The 21,043-nt window shown below is 36.6% G+C and overlaps 1 protein-coding gene across 1 annotated transcript in view; it reads left to right on the top strand.

Moving 5' to 3' along the window:
* LOC124711575 (cubilin-like) overlaps positions 1 to 21,043 on the top strand; it is a gene marked incomplete in the record, with an annotated part of 644,865 nt that overhangs the window by 90,906 nt on the left and 532,916 nt on the right. The window contains 1 exon segment of the mRNA XM_047241722.1: positions 3,629 to 3,812. Coding sequence (XP_047097678.1) covers positions 3,629 to 3,812 — 184 coding nt within the window.

The raw sequence follows: 21,043 nt of genomic DNA, 5'->3' as shown, positions 1-21,043 counted from the left end.
TTAATGAAGCTACTGGTGTACATTGTTTAGTATTTTGTATGAAAATGATCATCAAATGGAGCTTTATACTAATGCTTGGATTAATAGTGTCTTGTACATATAAATAGATAATTTAATGTTTTACAACTACTATTGTTGAGTAAAAAACACTGTGGAGACAAGTAATTTGATCACATTTTTGTTTTTATAAAAATTTTCTTTGCATTAATGAAAGTTAAATGAAAAAGTAATAATTAACAAGGAGGTAATTATTATACTTGTTCATATCTGAAAAATTATTCACTCGCATGTAACACTGTAAAGTGTGTATTTTGTGTTTATTGAGTAACAGATATTGCAGATTTACCCTGCCTCTATGGACATATAATTACTGCAGTGGGAAATGCTGTCAGCACATGAATGTGAAGTAGTTTTTAAGAATGTGGAGGACAAATTTATACATATTTCAAAGCCTCACACAGAGATGGCAGTGATGTTATTGAAATTTTATTCTGTTATAACATAAGTCGGGTCAACATCACAGTCTGATTTCACCCATCCAGTCTGACTCATGATATCCTGTGCAATATCATTAATTTACATTGTGAAGGATGTAAGCCTGATATAAAATGTTGTCTGTGGTTGTCTTAGTTTGTAGTGTAATCTAAGCTGTTTGTTAACTGTGCTTTTTATTCCAACTATATCATGATGTAGTGATGTATGAGGGTGTGGTTTGGGTGGAACCTGGGAGCACAGCTTAAATTGTTGACAGAGAAACAAATAGCAATTTTTTTTCTTCACAAATTGTCTGTTTCTTTCTGTATTACACATGATTTCCAAGGGTAAAGAAATGCAAGAACTTAACAGCAAAAGTTAAATTGTTGTGAGTTAAGTGATTAGTCATTATAATTATAATGTTGCTTTCTACAATTATTGGTCTATTTTTGTAATGTGGCAAGTTTGTTGAAGGTGTTAGTTAGCCAGGTTCTAAGTGAATAGCTCAAATGGTCATGAGTGAAACAAGTAGAAATGTTATTTTTAATTTGTGTTTTACAAATACTTAGCTTTTTTTTCTTTTACTGCGATCTCATTGAGGCACTGCATTTTGACTTCTATGTGTCTTATTGTTGTTAGTGATGGGTCACACTTGTAGTGTATGTGTGTTTTCGTTATGTGGTATGTAATAATGATTTAATTTGGTGGGATGCAGTCTTAGGTATTTATTTGTTACTTCTTTTCCCTTATGCTTATTGACTTGTTGATTTTTGTTTATAATGCAATTTTAGTCTTTTTATTTATGTTCTTTTCTTTCAGTTTATTCTGGGGAATTTTTTTTACTTCTTTAGGTATTTTTGTATGTTATATTCTGAGGGTGTGTATTATACCTGTTTTCATTTGGTTTATATATGTCAAGCGAAGCAATCAGTTGCAATTGAGCAATATTTTTCTAGTGTATTTTAGAGATTTTCATTTGCACAATTTTCGTTTATGTCATTGGTTTTGGGGAAAGGTTTGGAGGTACCTGTTATCACTGTTTCGTTCAGCGTGCCTTGTGATTTTTTATATATATATTTTTACAATTTTCTACTAATTTGTCTTGGTTATTATTCAGTTTGTTGTTGCTTTGTGCAGGTGTGTCTAGTACCCCTCTCTTTGTATGAGCTTAGTAGGTACAGCAAAACATTTGAATCAAACTGGGTGTGTGTATGGTATCCCTGTTTTCGTTTGAGTTGTAGAGGTCAAGCAAAGAATCAGTTCCAACTGTACGATTTTTTTTTATCATTTTATTTTAGAGTCAGTTTAGTGTGCAGGAATTTGTTTTTGTTAGTCGTCAATCATGTCAGTCTTTTGCGGCTCTGTGAGAGCTATTGCCGTATTCCTTTGAGCTATGTAGGTGTAGCGTAAGCTGCAGTTCGCTTTGTTGGCTTTCACTCATGACGTAAATGTGTTATGTTGTGTCAACTCATGTAAGCTCAGTCTACTCAAACTTTGCATTTTGAGGTAAGAGGGAAACATACTCTTGTTGTAAACATTTCTGTTTCTGGTTTTGTTTTTAGTAATGGTGTCCAATCGTTTGCAATAATTTGTCAAGTATTCCATTCAAATTGTGTGATTTTTGTACTTCTATATTCGGTTTATTCTGTACAAATTTGTGTGTGTGTGTGTGTGTGTGTGTGTGTGTGTGTGTGTGTGTCTAAAAAACTGGTATTGAATAATTCCTTTGACCTACATAGCTCAAATGAAGACAGTGACATCAGACATTCCCTTTATGAAAACAATAAGATAATAAAAAACTTACGAGGGTTGGAATTTAAATAATAGCAACTATTTACTTAAAGCTTGTATAAAATAGATACGTATTTCCACATTTTACTGACCTTCAAAGTAGTCACCAGCATTGTGTATAACCCATTGCCAGCAATGTGGAAGTCGTAGGATACTCTTAGCAATGCCAGTTGTGTTGACTGTTTGAGTGGCACGGTCTGTTGCCTGACAAATTTGTAGCAGTTCTGAAGCGAATGCTATGAAGTGTTTCCTTCAGTTTAGAAATCCAGTTGAACTTACAAGGGCTTAAGTCGGGGCAGTGCCGTAGGTGGTATAGCACTTAGCAGCTCCATCAGTCAAACAAATCAGTAACAGCTTGCACTGTACGTGCTTGGGCATTGTCCTGCAAAATGATGGTCAGGTCCTGCAGAAAGTGTCATTACTTCTGTCTCTATGCTGTTCATTTTTGGAACACAACCGACGACCAGCTTTTTTGCAGGATAATGCTCAAGCACATACAGTGCAAGCTGTCACTGATTTGTTTGACTGATGGGGCTGCTAAGTGCTATACCACCTGCTGCATTCCCCTGACTTATGCCCTCGTGAGTTCAACTCAATTTCTAAACTGAAGGAAACAATTCACGGCATTTGCTTCAGAACTGCTACAAACCCGTCGGGCAATAGACCGCACCACTTGAACTGTCGGCACAACTGGCACTGCTAAGAGTATCCTACAACTTCCATGTCGCTGGCAATGGGTTATACACAATGGTGGTGACTACTTCGAAGGTCAGTAAAGCTTTGAAACACGTATCTATTTTGTACGAGCTGCAAATAATTAGTTTTCACTAATAAAGTTCCAACCCTTGTAATTTTTTTTATTATCTTCTTGTTTTCATGAAGGGAATGTTTTATGTCGCTGTCTTCATGTGAGCTATGTAGGTCAACTGAACTATTCGATACCAGTTTATATTCTGTGTATTCTAGATGTTTTAGTATGTCTCTCTCTCTCTCTCTCTCTCAAAAATAGATTTTTTGACACTGTTCAGTCCATTCTGAGAAGAATCTAACTGACTTAGTGTACTGACTTGTTACTATCCATGTGCTATTGGTCTACTGCTTCACACCACAAATAGAATGTCTGTCAAAGCAGTGTTTGGAATCTATGCCAAAATAGACAAATTTGATTTCGTCTCTCAGAGGAGGTATGGGCAGAATGCTCTGAGTTCTAAACAGGTTCTTTGTCATTGATTATCTTGAAAAAGGAAAAAAAAATTAATAATACAAGCCATAGCTCATGTGTGATTCATTTTAGTATAAAAGTTTATTCTCAGATAGTTGTGTTTGTGGACTACATTCAGCAAATATTTACATTACTTTGCAGCATGTGGTCACACTTTCCATTCAACAATGGGTGCTATCCAGTCCCCACGATATCCACAAAATTATCTTCCTGGTCAGGACTGCACTTGGATCATCTCCATTCCAGTTGGTCAGCAGATTATGTTAAATGTCACAGACTTTGAGCTGGAGGCAGGCAGTTGTAAATATGACTATCTGGAGATCAGGTAATGATTCATTATTTGTACAGCCACTTTTAAAAATATTTGCTCATTGTGTATATTAGCTAGTTTAAGGATTTACCTTGAAGATACTTTGCTTGTTAAAACAATTTCTCTTTATTTTGTCGATTTACTATAGAACAGTATTGATGGATGATCAATAGATTGGACGACTTCAGTTAGAAGATCTAATGACCTCATGTAAAAATTTAAGTTTAATCCCCCCTCCCCCTCCCTTCCTGAAGGTTTTAAAGGTGGAACTAAATCACTTCATTATTTACGATACGTTATCGCAGTAACAGTGGATCCCAGTATTTCTGAGACATTAATCGTTCTTTGTTAGTAAATATACATGTATATATGTTGACTTTAGTTTAGTACTTTTTCCCACATTCTTTGCAGTAGGTGACAGATCTATAAAAAAACATTATTTTGATTCATTTCCTTTTCTACAGAAAATGATAAGTCATCATTTCATCAGACAAGACAAATGTTTTAGCCTGATTTCTCTCTGTCCATTTACTTTTTCCGTGGATGTTTAGGTGTTGACAGCAGTGACTTTGCTGTTAGCTACTTCTAGTGGAAGCTTTTAATCTTTGGCTGCAGTCCAATGCAGAGTATGTATTTCCTGTCACATGTGTAGCTTTTTGCATCTTCATCTTATACTGTATACCTTACCAAGAGGCAATTGGTACTTTAAATGTTTGTTGTTATTTCTTTTTTAAATTCATCATTACATGTAGCTATTAATTGTGAGTCTCTTGCATAGTGTCTTCTGTGATGAATGACTGAACTTCCAATTACGCAAATGGAACATATCAATTAGGAAGCAGTTTTCATAAATTATTTCTGAATCCTTTTTAACAATTGTATATGATGAATGTTAAACTGCCTTACTTCATTGGTGGGTAGTTGCCTTTACATATGTCTGCTTGTGTCTGTATATGTGCGGATGGATATGTGTGTGTGTGCGAGTGAGTGTATACCTGTCCTTTTTTCCCCCTAAGGTAAGTCTTTCTGCTCCCAGGATTGGAATGACTCCTTACCCTCGTCCTTAAAACCCACATCCTTTTGTCTTTCCCTCTCCTTCGCTCGTTCCTGATGAAGCAACCGTGGGTTGTGAAAGCTTGAATTTTGTGTGTGTGTTTGTGTTTGTTTGTGTCTCTATCAATGTACCAACGCTTTCGTTTGGTAAGTTACATCATCTTTGTTTTTAGATATATTTTTCCCACATGGAATGTTTCCACATATATAGACATAATGTGTGTGCGAATGTATACCTGTCCTTTTTTCCCCCTAAGGTAAGTCTTATATATGTGCGGATGGATAAGTGTGTGTGTGTGTGTGTGTGTGTGTGTGTGTGTGTGTGCGCGAATGTATACCTGTCCCTTTTTCCCCATAAGGTAAGTCTTTCCGCTCCCAGGATTGGAATGATTCCTTACCCTCGTCCTTAAAACCCACATCTTTTCGTCTTTCCCTTCCCTCTTTCCTGATGAAGCAACAGTGGGTTGCGAAAGCTTGAAATTTGTGTGTGTGTTTGTGTGTTTTTTATTGTGTCTATCTACCAGCACTTTCTCGCATTTGGTAAGTCACAGCATCTTTTTTTTAAATATAGTTTTCGCATGTGGGATGTTTCTTTCTATTATATAATAGAGGGAAACATTCCACGTGGCAAAAATATATCTTAAAAACAAAGATGATGTAGCTTACCAAACGAAAGTGTTGGTATGTTGATAGAGACACTAACAAACACAAACACACACACACAAAATTCAAGCTTTCACAACCCATGGTTGCTTCATCAGGAAAGGAGGAAGGAGAGGGAAAGCTGAAAGGATGTGGGTTTTAAGGGAGAGGGTAAGGGATCATTCCAATCCCGGGAGTGGGAAGACTTACCTTAGGGGGAAAAAGGGACAGGTATACACTCGCACACACACACATATCCATTCGCTCATATACAGACACAAGCAGACATACGTTTGGGCAGAGTTGTCAGTACTGATCTGGTGTGAAAAAAGTCGAAAAAGTGTTGGTTAGAGCTGAGCTATGTTGATCCTGTGGTAAACTTGGGTTGGTAGACAACGATGTGCACAAAGGTTAGGTGGTTGTGTTGCCTCCAAAACACATTAAAGGGTGGAGAAATTCGGGAAAATTTCGAAAAAGCTGTGTGTAAATGTATTAAAAGGAGTGGTTTTGTGGTGGCAGATTATGAAAATGAGGATAACAATTGTCTGACGAAGAAATAATGACATTAAAACCTGTGGGAAGCAGCTAAAAATGATCAGTGATGTGGGAAAAACGAAAATGGAAATAAAACAAAAGTTGTTAGAACTAGCCGAAATGGTTGTTTAATAGGTGAAAGGAACTGTTTGTGAGCTGGGAACGGTGGATTTTATAGCAGCGGTAGTGTTGAAAGCGGAAAAAAATTTTTTGGTTATGGTTTGGAAGTGTATTATTGAGTATATATAGGTGGGATAAAATTGTATGGTAGATTACGCTAAAAAGGAGAAGGTGAATACAAAGTGAAACTATTTGCACAAACAAAAAGAGAAAGTAAGATGACACAAAAGATTTCAAAATGAAACAGTGACAGTAACAAACGTAATTGTTGGGTTCAAATTAATGATATTAATATAATAGAGGGAAACATTCCACGTGGGAAAAATATATCTAAAAACAAAGATGATTAAGCTTACCAAACGAAAGCGTTGGTATGTTGATAGAGACACTAACAAACACAAACACACACACACAAAATTCAAGCTTTCGCAACCCACCATTGCTTCATCAGGAAAGGGGGAAGGAGAGGGAAAGCCGAAAGGATGTGGGTTTTAAGGGAGAGGGTAAGGGATCATTCCAATCCTGGGAGCGGGAAGACTTACCTTAGGGGGAAAAAGGGACAGGTATACACTCGCACACACACACATATCCATCTGCACATATACAGACACAAGCAGACATACGTTTGGGCAGAGTTGGGCTACCCTTTACATATGTCTGCTTGGGTCTGTATATGTGCGGATGGATATGTGTGTGTGTGCGAGTGTATACCTGTTCCTTTTTCCCCCTAAGGTAAGTCTTTCCAATCCCAGGATTGGAATGATCCCTTACCCTCTCCCTTAAAACCCACATCCTTTCACCTTTCCCTCTTTTTCCTTCTTTCCTGATGAAGCAATGGTGGGTTGCAAAAGCTTGAATTTTGTGTGTGTGTTTGTGTTTGTTAGTGTCTCTATCAACATACCAATGCTTTCGTTTGGTAAGCTACATCATCTTTGTTTTTTATATATATATATATATATATATATATATATATATATATATATATATATATATATATATATATATAAAAAGAGAAATATATATATATATATATATATATATATATATATATATATATATATATATATATATATATAAAAAGAGAAAGATATATATATATATATATATATATATATTTTGCGCAACTGTCAATTGTCAGATATTGAATACTTATTGCTTTTGTTTACAGCATTGATAACAGAACATATTGTAATAATGAACCTTGCCAGCAGTGCTCTATAGATAAATGCCACAAAAGCCTTTGGTCACTTACCTAATAGCATCAAAAGTCTGACAGATAGCCATTTAGCATTTAAAAGGAAATTAAAAGAATTTTTAATGGCACTCCTTCTTCTCTTTAGATGAATTTTTGGGTATAGTTAGTGGGTAATTTCCCCAACCCCCACAAAAAAAGTGTCATTTTGTGTAATGTAATATCTTGCATAGACACCTTTTATAACCTGACACGTTCCACATCATTACGAAGTGTTGTATTCATGAGCTATGGAACAAGTACTAATCTAATCTAATCTAATGAACTGAAGCCACTGTAGTGTTGAGTTGCACAACTCATACCTAGTAGGAGTACTGTGTACTGTAGAAAGTGATTTAGACTTCTGTTGGGAATATCATTTATTGCTGAGTCACAAATTTAGGAATTGTGTGGATTGGCTTGGGGAGACATATGTCAAACTTGGTAAAAGAAAGATTGATGTTGATTTCTAATTTCATATATATTGTACCAAATGTCACAAAATAAGGAAAAAGACATGGTTCAATAGATGTAAACTTATGATAGAACATAGTGTTATTTTAGTCTCTTGCTGGGTTAAACAATTACGATTAGAAGTCGTCACTGCTACAGAAAATCTACAAATGCTGCTTGTGATTACTATGGTTTTTGTCATGAGGTGTGTTATTGACTGTGACAAACTGAATGTATTTTCACAATTTGAGAGCGGCTGTCAAAAAGCTTCCTTTCAAGTCTCTCACTGTTTCTCTGAGATACAGCTACTGTTGACCCTGGATACAGCAAAAAAGGATTGCTATCAGCTGCATACACAATAAGCATAATTGTTGATGATGAATATCTGGATGACAATTAAGGTGTATTACTGCCATATTTTCTTGTTGTAGTTGTCAGTGGCGTAAACAAAAATGATATCTGGAGCAATGACTGTTGCACACTCTATTTATATCACTTGCAAGTGGTCTTGGAAATTACCTTTTTCTGCTCAAGTAGTCATGAGCAGACATGTTATCCTGTTCAAAGGGAAAGTGCTACATTGAGAAACATTAATTCTGTTTGAGTTAAAAGATTAAGTTGTTGTCTTTATAGTACTGCATGCTCATCATTTAATTTAGAAAAGGGATAAGTGTTAAGACTGTCAATAAATTACATGAAAATAATACAGCGAGAGTAAGGATTAGGAATAGCTGGACAGAAGAATTTGAGGTAAACAAGGATCTGCAGCAAGCGGTATCTAGGAGCAGTCCTGCAGACGGCATAGAAAATGCCAGGTTATGGAAATGACAGTATATAACAGCAAGATATTTAGCCTGTATTTTGCAGATGACCAGATTGTACAAGCAGAAGATGAATACAATCTGTGCTATACGGAAAAAAAAACCCTTATAGAGGAATAAAACAAGACTAGACTGAATATTAACCTGGAGAAGAATAAGTACTTGGATGCTAGAATGGAAAAAGTAAATAGTTTGGAGGTAGATGGAGAAATAATTGTAGGTGTGGAAAATGGATATTAGTTAGTAAACAAGACACAAGCAGTGATGAAATCACTAGTGGGATTAATAAAGGATGAACTGTAATAAGGGCAATGAACTTTGATAAGAAGAAGAATGAAGAAGAGAATGTATAAGACTATAGTCCAGAGTGTAGTTTAGTATGGGGAGGAAGGCTGGGACATTTTTTTTAAAGGTAAGAAGCACCAGCTTGCCAGAGATGAATTACTTAAGATGAAGCTCAAGCTGGACTAGGATGAACAGGATAAGCAGTGATAAAATCCAATAAAGGATGAAAATGGGCGGATATATCTGTGATGGCATCTAACATAAATACTGATGTAGTTTAACCATGTGAATAGGATGAATGAAGACAGGATACCCAATAGGATACTACGATGGATACCATCCCAGCAGAAAAGAAAGGATTGCAGATGACCCAACTTGCAAAATGATATGGAAGAGGCATTGGAAGCAAGGAAAATGAATGTTGAGGAAATTCAAGACAGAAGAAGATGGTGACTGGGGGCAAGAAGCAGTGCCGGTCATAAATAATCCACAAGAAGAAGAAGAAAAGTGTCAGAGAATAACACTTTTTAAGTACTGTGAGAAAATAAGCATTTTTATGAAGTATTTCTTACAGAGCAGCTATTAAGTATTTCCAGTCCCAGAATTTTTCTACATTGTGCATATGTTTTTTTTCACTGCCTGGTTACTGCAATAATGGCACCTGTAGGGACTGGAAAACCTAGCATCTATTTTTGGCCAAATTTGCATCTATTTTTAGCAAAATTCATGTCCATTTTTGGCGAAATTCACATGTATTTTCATTGTTTGTAAATGATTAGCTGCACAAATTTAAGATGTTGTCACACTACGTGAGTAAACACACAAATTATTGGCTCTTTGAAACTGACTGTGAAGAAAAATGCTGATTGGGAACCTTTTGACTGGAATGTTTGCTTTTGCAAAAATTTCAACCCTTTTTCTTCCGAAATGGAATACATTTTCTTTGTTTAACTGTATTTAAGCTTTCAAAAATGAATCACTATAGTACACTGAGCGGGCGCTATATGCTATAGTCACACATGGCCATGAGTGTAAACATACTAGAATCTTGACTGCCAAAGGGATTCATGTACTTAGTCTTCATTTCATTGATACAAAGGCCTCTCGGTTGTGTGGCTTCGTTCAGTTCATATATTGTTCTCTCTAGTGAAACTCCTCTTCTACTAATAATTGTTACATGATCAGCATATGCACGTATCTGAGTTGTCTTTGTGCCAATGTAACTAGATATTTGAAGTTTCTAAATGGCTGCTTCAAGAATCATATTGAAAAGCATTGTATAGAGGGTGTCCACTTATCTGACTCCTTTAATAATGCTAAACCAATTACTTATGCTCCATCCTCTCACACTGGAGCCTTGGTGCCAACCAATGTTGCTTGAGTGCGCAAAACATAAATACATATTATACCAACCAATAACAAATCATTTAGAATTTCTCTGTAAAGACTATCAAAAGCCTGCTTGATGTCTACAAGAGGTTATGAAGCACAATATTATACTCATATGTCTTTTCATGTATTTGTCTTAGGACAATATCTGCTTATTTGATTAGCTGTAATGCCGAAAGCCACACTGAAATCCTCCCAGAATATCTCCTGCGTGAGGAACTAGCCTGTAGCAGATAGTACTAGAGAGAATTTTGTAGGCTACATTCAGGGGTGTAGTACTTCAGTAATTCAGACAAGAAGTCTTGTCTCCTTTCTTATGTACTGGTTGAATTACACTGAAGGGCTCACTCTTCTGTCATTTTTACCTGACTCCATATCAGGTTACTAAGTCTGTTGATTCACTTATGGATACAATTCCCCCACTTTTTCATCTGTTCTGCAGTTATTCCTAGTGCTTTGTATTTCCTAGATAGTATACTGCCTTCTGTACTTATTCTAATGTGGGCTCTTCTATCTTTAGATCTGCAAAGTAATAGAGTAGCTGCTCACTCCTGGTACAGATGCTCTCCAAAATCCCCTTAAAAGTATTCCTTGCATCTGTCCAGGACATTTCATTTATCTGTCAGCAAAATTCCTTCTTTATCCTTGTGTCTGTTATTTTTGGTCTATATTCTTGAGTTCCTAATTTAATTTTTTTATAAAAGAAGCTGCTTTCATTCCTTTGGTATTGCTCTTCCAACTCCTCTGTCTTTTATCTAATGGCTTCCATTTTTCCCCTCCTACATGCCCTTGCTGCCTGGAGACTCACAGGAATGGCCACTGCAAACTTGACCATACAATTTCCAAACATGCACGACCACATTAATGACTTCAACAACTGCTCCTCCACATGGACTGGTTGGATAATCCCTTCCAGCACAAGTTTCTCTGAACAGTGCACATGGGAATTGTCTGTCCAGTATATCCTGCAATCTCACAATCCCTGTGGACTAAACTTTTTTAACTTGTTTCCCACTGCCTCATCAGAATTTTTCCCTCTCTTCTGTCCACACCCCTCCATCCACATCCAGACTGTCTATTACCTCCTCACCATGCCCATGTGGACATGCTGTCTCTGTCTCTTCCCCTCTTTTTCTCTCTTTCTCTGGTTCCACTCCTCTCGCCACCCTTTTTACATGCCTCTCCCTTACTCTCTCCCCTCCCTGTCTTCCTCTTCTTCCCCACCTTCACCTTTCCTCCCTCTCTCTATCCCATACATGCTCTACCCTGTGAACTCCTTTTGTCTTGTTGTGCAGCCACTGGTCATCTGATAGAAGACCTACCTCGCACTACCCCACCTTACCCAATGTTACTTCCTTGTCTCCTCACCACCTCCATCTAGTGAGGCAACTACTTTTGTAAACAAAAACTCACTAGTCAGTCACACTGCAATCGTGAATGTGTATGTTTGGGTGTCTATGTGGTTGTGTCTGAGAATGTGTGTACCATTAACAGAAAAAGAGCAAGAGCCAAAAGCTAGTGTAAAATGTATTCATCATGTGTATCTGTGTGCTGTGCATCAGTCCGCTGTTGGCAACTGGTTGCCTTTCCTTAATTTTAAGTATTTTTCTTTCCAGAAATTACCATTAATGTTGCATAATAAGCAAAACTGGCATGTTTAAAATGTTCTTTCACTAGAGTCTGTACGCCTAAACATTGACCACTCATAACAGCTGCTCCATCGTAGTTATTAGAATAACATTGTCTGAATTATCCACAATATCTGGTAAAGTTTCTTTAAGAAATTCTGTAAATGTTTTTGCATCACATTCACAAGGTGCGAGTAAAGTCCAAAACTGTTGTACATCTTGGCCCAGAGACAAAACATATCTGATAAGCATGACAAATGGCAGAGAATCTGGTGAGTACATGCCAGAGTGTTGCTGCAATGCTCAGGACAGGAGAAACCTTCAGATTGTAGAATAGATTAAAATCATTATGCACTGTAAAATATTCTCAGTTGCAAATATTTCTGCCAGGGTTAGTTGCATGAAAGGAATATCCTTGACTGTTATTTGATAAGGACTGGAAATGGCAAACATTTGAGGATCCATGGCCGTAAGAGTAAATGTGTAACAGATGACTTCCCAGACTAATTGCTGGATGACTTATCATGTGAAATTGGTGAAGTATAGGTGGACATTATTGTGCAGTAGCAATAATTGATGCACTTATGTTAGTCATTTTCTTATACTTCGGTGGAAACATCTGAGGGGAGCATTTCATAGTGCACAACACTTTTTTGGCACCAGATGTGAAATATTATGTGTTTACTCTGAATTTTGCTCAAGGGGATGTCCTTAATTGTAGATCAGCCATTAGTTTCTTCTAATAAATTAATGTAAAGGCATCATAGCTTTTCACTAGTAACAGTACTGTGTAGGAATGCTCAATAAGTGAACTTATGACCATTAAACAAATTTGCGGTAATAGTCAATAATTCAAGTTTTGTTGCGTTGGATCAGAGCATGACATATTCCTATAACCAATTATGAAACTTATGTACTGCATGAAAATATTGTACAATGTTTAAATGACCTCAGTTGATCACATATGTGAATTATCTAGACTTCCTGAATGTGGTAAATCATTCGTGCCAGAACGATCTTTCTTGATACAAGGAAATCCTTTTCTGATGTGATTTGTCCAAAAGCACTGGCCTGCACACAGTATAAATGTTAGCTTCTTTTACCCCTCTAATAAACCCAAAACGAACAACAGGTCACAAATGATAGGCTTTCCTCCACTTACTGCTGTATTTTATAATGCCATTCGTAAGATTCAGCTATGCAAAATCCAGTAATAACTGCAAGACGAATACGAGAACTTCATATAACAAATGACAACTGACAAATACACTCTTTGCAATCTACACAAGTCGTGTTACTGCATGATGTTCACTTGGTTTATTGAACTTATTCATGTAGAAAATTAAACTACAATAATAGACAATTTTGCGCTTGCTATTGTGAGAGCAGAATCATGCCCAAGGTATGTCATGTTGCGGTCATCTGGGTGAACATTAGCTGCTGCCGCATGGACAGTGGCAGGTGGTGGGTGACATGTGGACAGTGGCCACATTATGGAGAGGAAACTGTCATGCATAAACTGCTTTGATCGTGATCCACCCCTGACCTCTTTTGTGGAAATCTTCCTGGAAAGTTTTGCTATTACTCGTGTGTTAGGAAGTTCTCAGGTTTTGTCAGACTGATACTTTTAGCATACAGATGAAATATGATCTAACAAATAAAAGGAGTAGTGGACGCAAACTTGCAATTTTATGTCTACATGATGTGACATTTACCACTGCACCATGAACAGATACAGCAATGCAGAAACTTGAACAGAAGACGTAACCTTTTTTCCTGCAGCCACCACATCCTACAGTGTTCCAAAATTGTGCAGACGGTCTGAAGGTTGGCTAGTTGGCTAGTTGTAATGGCACCTTCAGTGGATGGCTCAGACTTACTCTCTGTGGTAGCTTGATGGCAGCCAGGTAATATGTCTAAAACAATGCTTTAAATAACAGGAAATCCAGGATGGAGCAACGACAATTAAATATTGTTAAAACAGTACTTTTATTGTGGAATTTTATTATGTTCCTCTAGCACTATAATAATATTATTTAATGTGTGGCAACCTGTCATCTAATAATTTGAAAAAGTCCTGCATGTACGAACAAATTGTGTATGTGTGGCCTGTAATATGAGTTATTTCATATGATTTTGATATCCTTATGCAAATGTCTATGATACAGGAATAGACTTCATTAATTAATCACTAGTGAGGGTAAGTAATTTCACTTCGTGGTATTTTCAAACTTAAGTGGTTCAACAACTATACTCCTGTCAGTAAGTTTTCTCTTTCTTGATTCTTCACTATGTGAAAAATAATCAAAGTCGCCTTCTCTCTCTCTCTCTCTCTCTCTCTCTCTCTCTCTCTCTCTCTCTCTCTCTCTTTTTCTCTCTATCCATTTCATGTCCATTGTTGGATAAAGGTCCCATCTAAAATCTTCCATACACAAAACTCTTCAGCTATGGGTATCCATGTTGCACCAGGACATTTTCTAATGTCATCTGTCCCCCTTTCATTATGTCGTTGTCTTTGACTTTTCTTGTGTCTTAGAATCCTGCAATGAACTTCTTTGGTTGCTCTACCATTCCTTCATCTGTCTACATATTCTGCTCTCATACATTTCATTTTCATTACTGTCATAATTATTCCATCTCCTTAATCTGTGTCCTCACACCCTTATTTGTTTTCCTATCTTTCAACAGTAATTCCCTATATCTCTCCATTGCCCTCTGAGCAACCCTCAGTTTTTGTAAGGTTTTCATATTAATACATGTCACGCTTCCTTAAAAGATAACTACTTACACCCATTGGTTGTTAATTTCCTTTTCATACACATTGGAAGCTCAGTTTTGGTAACCCCATTCAGTTTCCCAAACCCACTTCAGGCTATTTTTACTTCTCTGTTTACTTCCTTAACTGCCCACTTCTCTGTTTACTTCTTTAACTGTTGTATAATAATAATAATAAATGATGATTATATAATTAAAATGGAAAAAATTGAAGATAGTATGCTATGTATCTTACTCTTCCTTTACTTCTTGGATATGGACCAGCTATGTCCAGGGATACTATATCTAGAGGTTTTTTTTGTGAGTATTGGGTGTATCTCAGTATATTTTGACACATTGGACAGTTTTGATTTTTGATGAGTTGCATGCTTTCTTAATGCCTGTAGGACTTGTCTTTTCAAATTTGCAAAATAATGGAGTGTTGCAAATTTTTCATTACATTTGCCTACTCCATAATGTCCCCATACTTCGTGTGGGTGTCTTATAAATTTGTTGATATAATCTTCAGGAATACACACACACACACACACACCATTGATCAGATTTTTCGTGTTTCCTATGAAACAAAACGCCCTTGTACTCCTGATACCATTTATTTACCTTTCCACCTTCATCTTGCTTTAGGTTTTGCATGACTTAACTGCGTCTGTGATCTTGCTGTTGTATGAGTTTCATTTTCTTGCAAAACTTATGGTGATAGACTGTTGTGTTGTACCTTGCATTAGTAACATTTTGATTTCTGCATCTTGCTCTGTTAATTCACTAAATTCCTCTAAACCTTGTGATAACCCACACAAGGCATCTACAATAACATTTTGACTTCCTTTAATATAAATGATCTTGAAATTGAATTATTGTAAATATAGACACCACCTAGCTAATCTACAGTGCAATAGTTTACATGTTAAAAGAAATGACTGTGACTGATGGTCACAGTAAACTTTGGTATTCTTACCCGACAAAAAATATTTAAACTTTTTAAATGCCCATGTTACAGTGTAACTTTCCAATTCTGACACAGAGTAAGATCTTTCTGCTTATTATAATTTTCGACTAGCAAAACCGATGACCTTGGGTACTCCTTTACCTTTTTTCTTTTTGCATCTGGAACAAGTATGCCCTCAGCCCCTGAGATGAGGCATCTGTGCATAGACAAAAATCCTTTGACATGTCAGGGTGGCTAAGAATGTTTGAATTGACCAATGCTTGCTTAATGTTATTAAAGTCCTCCTGACAATTATCATCCCATGTCCAAGGCCTATTTTTTTGTAACAAGTTGAGTAATGCATCACTGTTCATCAGTTGCTGTGGTACGAATTTACGAAAAAAGATGCTAGTCCTAAATAAGCTTTTAGCTGTTGTTTATTGCTTGGAGCTGGACAATTGTGTAAGGCATCAAGTTTTTTCTGATCAGATAATATACCTTGTTCTTATACAACATGTCCTAAAAATTTGCCTTGCTCCTTACAAAAATTAGACTTTTTTAAATTGGCTGTTACTCCGTAAACTGCAAGTCGTTGAAGTACCTGTTCAATCAGTCTGTTCTAACCAAGTGGGTGTGACTATTAGCATGTTGTCTATCTAAATAGTGACTTTTCTAAGCAGTTCTGGACCTAAAACCTTGTCCAGTGCAGATATAAATACACCTGCGCTAATGTTCAGTCCAAAAGGTAGAACACGGAATTCAGAACTTCTGCAACCATAAACAAATGCTGTACATTTTTTACTTTCTTCATGGAGCTTTATTTGCCAGTAGGACACCTTGAGATTGAGTATACTGAAGTATTTTGTATTGTAAAACTTTAAAAGCTGTTCGTTCAAGTTGTCTGGTTGTATGCGTACTGGTACTAAATTCTCATTGATGCTTCTAGCATCAAGAACTAGTCTTACAGATCCGTCTGGTTTACTTACTGCTAATTTAGGACTACAGTAGGGTGAAAAAGAAGGTTGTATAAGTCCCCATTTAATCATATGATTGAGCTTATCCCTTACTGCCTCTCATTTTGCCCATGGAATAGGTTATGACATTACACAAAATGTTTCATGTGGATAGACTTCAAATTCATATTCATAGTCTTTCAATAATCCTGGCTCCTTACTGAAAAATTTGAATACTTAAATAACAAGTTCGAAATTTCTTGTCATTGCATATCATTTTGTATCTGTGATTCACTTAGTTTCTGCTCCACCATTTCGTAACTAACATCAGTGTTTGCTTCTTGTTCAGAATCATATTTGTTTGTGAAATATACAGCTGGAAAATAAAATTATACTATTACATTTGACTCTGGTTTGTTTTGTTACTTTTATTATGTGTTTTGACTAAATCAATAGAAAAAATCTGATTCTTTACATAAAAGTGGCATTTACCATTACCTATGTCAATCTGTGTTTTGTATGTTCTAAATGTGTCCGTGCCAATAATACAATTAACTATAAGTGTGTCTATTATAAGAAAATTACACTTCACTGTAAAATTTCAGTTTGTAATGGAATAAGTGCCTGATGTTTCACCAGTTCAGTCTTACTGCCTGTAGCAGTTTACACCTTGCAATTTTCGACATGAAATGTTGGAAATTTGTGTCTCTTCTTCAATTCACAGAAAAATGCATTTGATACTAGGTTGGGAGTTAAACCTGTATCTAAAATTAACTGTGTGTCAATATAAAACATTTTCACCTGAAGATTGCTTCTACTTGTTCTTCCTGGATATTATTCGTTGAATCTAACTCAAGCTGATACAGATCATCCTTGATGTCACCTTGTTTGTCAAATCTTATGAAACATGTTTGTAATTTTGCGTTGTCCCCACTCTCAGAGGGGTCAGTAGCCTGGTGTTTAACTATGACTGGTTTAGGTTTTCTGACGGTGTAGTGTGGCTTAATTCGTTACCTAGAGTAATTTCAGTTAGTTGAACAGTGTGGGCACTTGGCCAGTTTGTGTTGTTGGCTGCTCACGAGATTCCTTTGCTAGTGTTTGTGTTGTTATTAGCAAAAACTACCGTGCCATTACTTTGCTGCCCTAAAGTTGGCTGCTGTACAGCATAAGGCGTGGCATTGTTGCTGCATGATGGCCACCGCTGCGTCTGACTGTTTCTGTTTTTATTCAGCATATGGCCTTGTGATGGTGAATCGTAATTCGATCATGCATTGAAATTACTCCTGTTGTTTTGCAAGTTTCTTTTAAATCGTTTGTTTTTTCCATCCCCATTAACATATTCGTTACCTCTGGGTATATAACTTTGCTGTTGTGTGTACCATCCCTGCTGTGTGTTTAGAACACATTTCACTGATTTACATAACTATGTTGTTGTTGTGCTTGATTTTCTGTTGCTCTTTTCGGTACAGATCTTTCCTCACAGATTAAGTCGATGGAATCAAGCACTGCCAGAAAATATTCTGTGTCGTGCTCTGGTTGTGACTAATTTTTCTCCAATGTTCAATGGTAAACGATTTTTCAAAAATTTTAATATGTCTTTGAAATTTCAAAGAACTGTGACTGACGCCCTAAGAACAGGGACTAACATGCATTGAGTATAGAAAATAGTGCATTGAGAATGGCTAACTACTAGCCAAAATTTGGATTTGCGTAATAAAATTTAAAAAAGGACGACTGATTGCTGCACTCTGTAAGTCACATAACAGTCGCTGAGTGCACCCACTTTTCTGAATGGAAGGTAACCTGATAATATTTTCTTCTGAAAGATTGCGGATCCTTACTTCCATGGCTTGTATGTTAATGTTTACCTTATTCACTATTTCATTTTCTTTTTTGTAAATACCTTTTTCTACTAGATCTGTGTATAATTTACAATTGGTTACTAACTTCTCTGCAATGGTATTACTCTTATCTAACATACCTGCTTCAGCTTGACTAATGATATCACTTAGATTTTCATTGATCTTCTCTCTCTCCTTCTTAGCACACGCTGAGTCAACTTCTGATGTTGTTACCCTGAAAGTAAGCTCTTCAACAGCTAGAGGCACACCTCCATAGTCTTTGTTAGTTTGTTAATGACAGTGCTTACCTTTTTTACTGTCGACCACAAGTGGTATGTGTGCCTTCAATATTTGTGTTTGCGTCTGTGATTTTCTTTATCTGTTGCTCTACTAGATCATGATGGTCGTTAAAAGGATCTACCTTCTGTTTTAACTCCGTAGCATTGCTGTTAACTTCAGAAAGTACTTCATGTTTTACTTTGTTTTTTCATATCATTTAGTTTTCAGTTCAAAAATTTTTGGCTTAGTCATCAAACTTCTGTCAGACCATGTCTTGCAAATTCTTGAATACTTGTTTTTGTTCCTGTTTCATTGTATTTAGATCTTGTGTAACCATGTTTTGTTGCTGTTTTTAAGTGTTCATATCTTGTGTCAAATTATCAATCTTGGTATTAATATATTGTTTCATATCACTGCCATAGCCGTGCGTCAGTTGTACTACTGTGGTTGTTGTCAGCTGTACTTTCAAAATTAATGTTTGTTTTGTCAACAAGTGGTCTTCATAATGTGTTGTCAAGATTCATATTTGTATTGCTCTCCAGTGTTTCATTCATGAGCAGTACATCACTCTGAGAGATGCCTACATTGTCTCATGAATTGTAAACATTGTATCATCAAAGTTATTCTGCTGTGGAGTGTCACTATCATTTGTCACATCTGTGACACTTATCTCTGACCTACTTAAACTTTCTGTGCTAGGTATACATGGCACCTGAACTTCAATTGTTCAATCCCGCATTTCTATGCCATCTTGGCTGATTGTGTTTTCGCTGTTGCTATCAACAATGGACATGTATTTTTCCTCCATGTTGTATGAATATGTGAAAATTAAAATTTCACAAAAAATGGAAAAATTTCATATGCTAATTATTACTCTTGATAATTGTAATTTACATTGTGTTGAAGCCCATTTTACTTTTACTATGGCACGCAAACTATTGTGTTGCAGTTCTTTATGCTTTACTGACAATGTATATCACATTGAAAAATTCCTGTAAATTTTTCACAAAGAAATTCAAGAAAGGAATAATGAGGAAAAGGTTTCAATCTGCATCAAAAGACGTGCTACCAAGCATAACCATGCAAGCAACTTGCGTAGCTGTCCTACCTTTGCTGTGCCAAACAAAACAGTTTATTATGGAAAATTTTACATCACCTGAGACCAACTCTCATTTCTTTTCAAAAATTTCTCCTCAATTTTTGCCTTTTTGCTTTACTTGCTCCCTGTTGTGATTCAAGCAAGCAGAAAATGCAGACAATTAGTTTTTATGACTAATAACATTGTTGTAGAAATTTCTTCTTATAATAATAGTTAACAAACTGTACTTGCAACCTGTGCTCTGAAGTCGTGGCACTTAGGTCGCCAGTTGTATAATAATAATAATAATAATAATAATAAAATGATGATGATATAAGGATGGTAAAAGTGCATCATTAGTAAATGTTCTGCGTGTGCGAAATTGTGTTATTCTTCATTCACTTTACCTTGTGTCGCTTCTCTTTTTTCTACGTGTGTGCCCATCACTTCATATATTTAATTATATTTGCTGTCTTCTGAAAGCTCTTTTACTTCTGTTAATCTTACGAAATAGGACCACGGACTTCCTCTCCTACAATTCAATTGTAGATGCAGGCAGCCGACTCCAAGGACACCAGTGCGTTTCTCAATGAAGGAAATTCTGCCAACTTGGCACCACTTCACTTCAATAAAAATACTTAATACTGTTATTAAGTCTTCTCTTATTCAGAATCACATGTAATAGAAAACACTCATAGCACTCATAGCTCAATAAGGTTCACATATGGGGAGTTTGGTGGGCAGTGGAAGTGTTTAAACTCAGAAGAGTGTTCCTGGAGCCACTCTGTAGCAATTATGGACATGTGAAGCGTCCCATTGTCCTGCTGGAATTGGCCAACTCACTCGGAATACACAGTGGACATGAATGGATGCAGGTGATCAGGCAGGATGCTTACATAGATGTCACCTGTCAGAGTTGTATCTAGACGTATCAGGGGTCCCATATCACTCCAAATGCACATGCCCCACACAATTACAGAGCCTCCACCAGCTTGAACTGTCCCCTGCTGACAAGCAGGTCCATGGGTTCATGAGGTTGTCTCCATACCCGTACACATGCGTCCGTTCGATGCAATTTGAAACAAGACTCGTCCAACCAGGCAACATGTTTCCAGTCATCAACAGTCCAATGTCAGTGTTGATGGGCCCAGGCAAGGCATAAAGCTTTGCATCGTGCAGTCATGAAAGGTACACTAGTGGGCCTCAGGCTCCGAAAGCCCATATTGATGATGTTTCGTT

This window comes from Schistocerca piceifrons, chromosome 8, assembly GCF_021461385.2.
Source record: "Schistocerca piceifrons isolate TAMUIC-IGC-003096 chromosome 8, iqSchPice1.1, whole genome shotgun sequence".
NCBI lineage: Eukaryota > Metazoa > Arthropoda > Insecta > Orthoptera > Acrididae > Schistocerca > Schistocerca piceifrons.
Note: the sequence above shows the minus strand (reverse complement) of the source record. Positions and strands in the feature narration are given on the sequence as shown.